The 1,844-nt window shown below is 31.0% G+C and overlaps 1 protein-coding gene across 1 annotated transcript; it reads left to right on the top strand.

Moving 5' to 3' along the window:
• Nucleotides 1–761: 761 nt before the first annotated feature.
• Nucleotides 762–1,325, top strand: LOC107718927 (low-density lipoprotein receptor-related protein 2-like; the record flags this gene model as incomplete). The annotated part of the gene is made up of 2 exons (XM_016526171.1): nt 762–1,038; nt 1,197–1,325. Coding segments are annotated over 2 exons (406 nt in total), but the record flags the coding sequence as incomplete, so codon positions are not given.
• Between the last annotated feature and the right edge of the window lie 519 nt (nt 1,326–1,844).

The following is a 1,844-nucleotide window of genomic DNA, read 5'->3' as shown; positions in this document are numbered from 1 at the left end:
TTTTTTTTTTTTTTTTTTTTTTTTTTTCATTTTAATTTAATTTTAGTTTTAGTTACTTTGTTACGTTCTGTCATTTTTTTTTATATTTGTATACTAATTTAACTTATTTTTATTTCAGCTTTAGTTTTAGAAATTTTAGTACTTCAACTTCAACTTATTTCAGTTAGTTGCCAAGGCAGCATGCATTCATAATTTTCATTTTAGTTTTTCCATGTAATATTTATATTTTATTTAATTTCAAAACATTTAGTATGTGCTTAAAAATCAAACATTGGTTTTTATTTCAACTTTATTTCAACTAACAAAAAATATTTTTATTAGTTTTACTTTTAATTTTAGTTAACAATAACAGTGCTATTCTGAATTGTTATTTTAGTATCATTGAGATAATTTTATAGTTTTTATTAACATTTTGAATCAGTTTTAGTTTCAGTATTTTTATATTTTCCATTGTCATTTTCATTTTAAAGTTTTAGTAAATTGGTTGTGTGTTTTTGTCATTTTTAGTAGTTCATGTATATATGTGTGTGTGTGTGTGTGTGTGTGTGTGTGTAAGTTTTAGTTTGTAGTTATTTTAGTACATCACGTTAAACCAAACCATCACCTTGGCAACTAGCTGAAATAAAAAAGTTTTTATGTTTTATTTTATTTCAATAAACGTTGATTTTATTTCAAGTAACAAAGATTTTTTTTGAAAAACTTGAAAAACACTGCCATTCTGACATTTGCTTTTGATTGGGCTGTTGCTGTCTTGTGTTCAGAAATGCATCTTCCTCTCTTTCTGTACACCAGCCACCCATCAGTGTGAGTCTCATCAGTGGCAGTGTGCCAATAAGCGCTGCATCTCTGGGGCCTGGCAGTGCGACGGAGAGAACGACTGCGGCGACGGATCCGACGAGGATCCCGCTCACTGCTCCAGCAGGACCTGCAGACCCGGACAGTTCAAGTGCAGGAACGGCCGATGCATCCCGCAGAGCTGGAAATGTGACGTGGACGACGACTGTGGCGACAACTCCGACGAGCCCATCAACGAATGCAGTGAGCTGCTGACTCATTACAGCATTATAATGCATTTGTGTTGTTGTTTAATTAGTTTAAATTAGAGGAAGAAAAAGGTATGCAGTATGAAGTGAAATTAAATCTCTTTTCTCAGTCTTTTTTGTTGTTGTTAGTCATCTGTGTAATGTGGTTTGCAGTGGGTCCGGCGTACAGATGTGACAATCACACAGAGTTTGACTGCAGGACAAACTACCGCTGTGTTCCTCTGTGGGCCGTGTGCAACGGACACAACGACTGCAGGGACAACAGCGACGAACAGAACTGTGGTGAGACATCAAACATCACACGACTGAAAACATGACTACGAATGTATAGATTTGTATGTATAAAATGTATATATTTATTAATAAAATAGTAAAGTAATAGTAAAGGTAGTAATGTTAAAATTATTAATAAATCATATTTAAACATAAAAAATTACTATAAAATTATACAAAATTTATTACATGACTGAAAACATGATTCAGGGTTAGCAGTGCTTGCTTACAACTAAAAAATATAGATATTTATTAATAAAATAGTAAAGTAATAGTAAAAGTACTAATATTAGAATGATGAAAAAATTTAAAATTACTATACAAAAATCGATTAAACAAAAATTACTCTGTGTGACCATTTTTATTCAGAAACGGATATTAAATATTAATTGTAGATATTAAAATTATTTTAATCCAATTTAATCTAGCTTTCTAATAAACCTGGCATTATATATTATGAATATTGATGGCTCGGAGATGAATTGCTTTGGATAAAAGCGTCTACTAAATGTATAAATGTAAATATAA

The sequence above is a fragment of the Sinocyclocheilus rhinocerous genome, unplaced genomic scaffold, assembly GCF_001515625.1.
Source record: "Sinocyclocheilus rhinocerous isolate Xijiao unplaced genomic scaffold, SAMN03320098_v1.1 scaffold26699, whole genome shotgun sequence".
Lineage (NCBI taxonomy): Eukaryota > Metazoa > Chordata > Actinopteri > Cypriniformes > Cyprinidae > Sinocyclocheilus > Sinocyclocheilus rhinocerous.
This window is presented reverse-complemented; position numbering and strand designations above follow the sequence as displayed.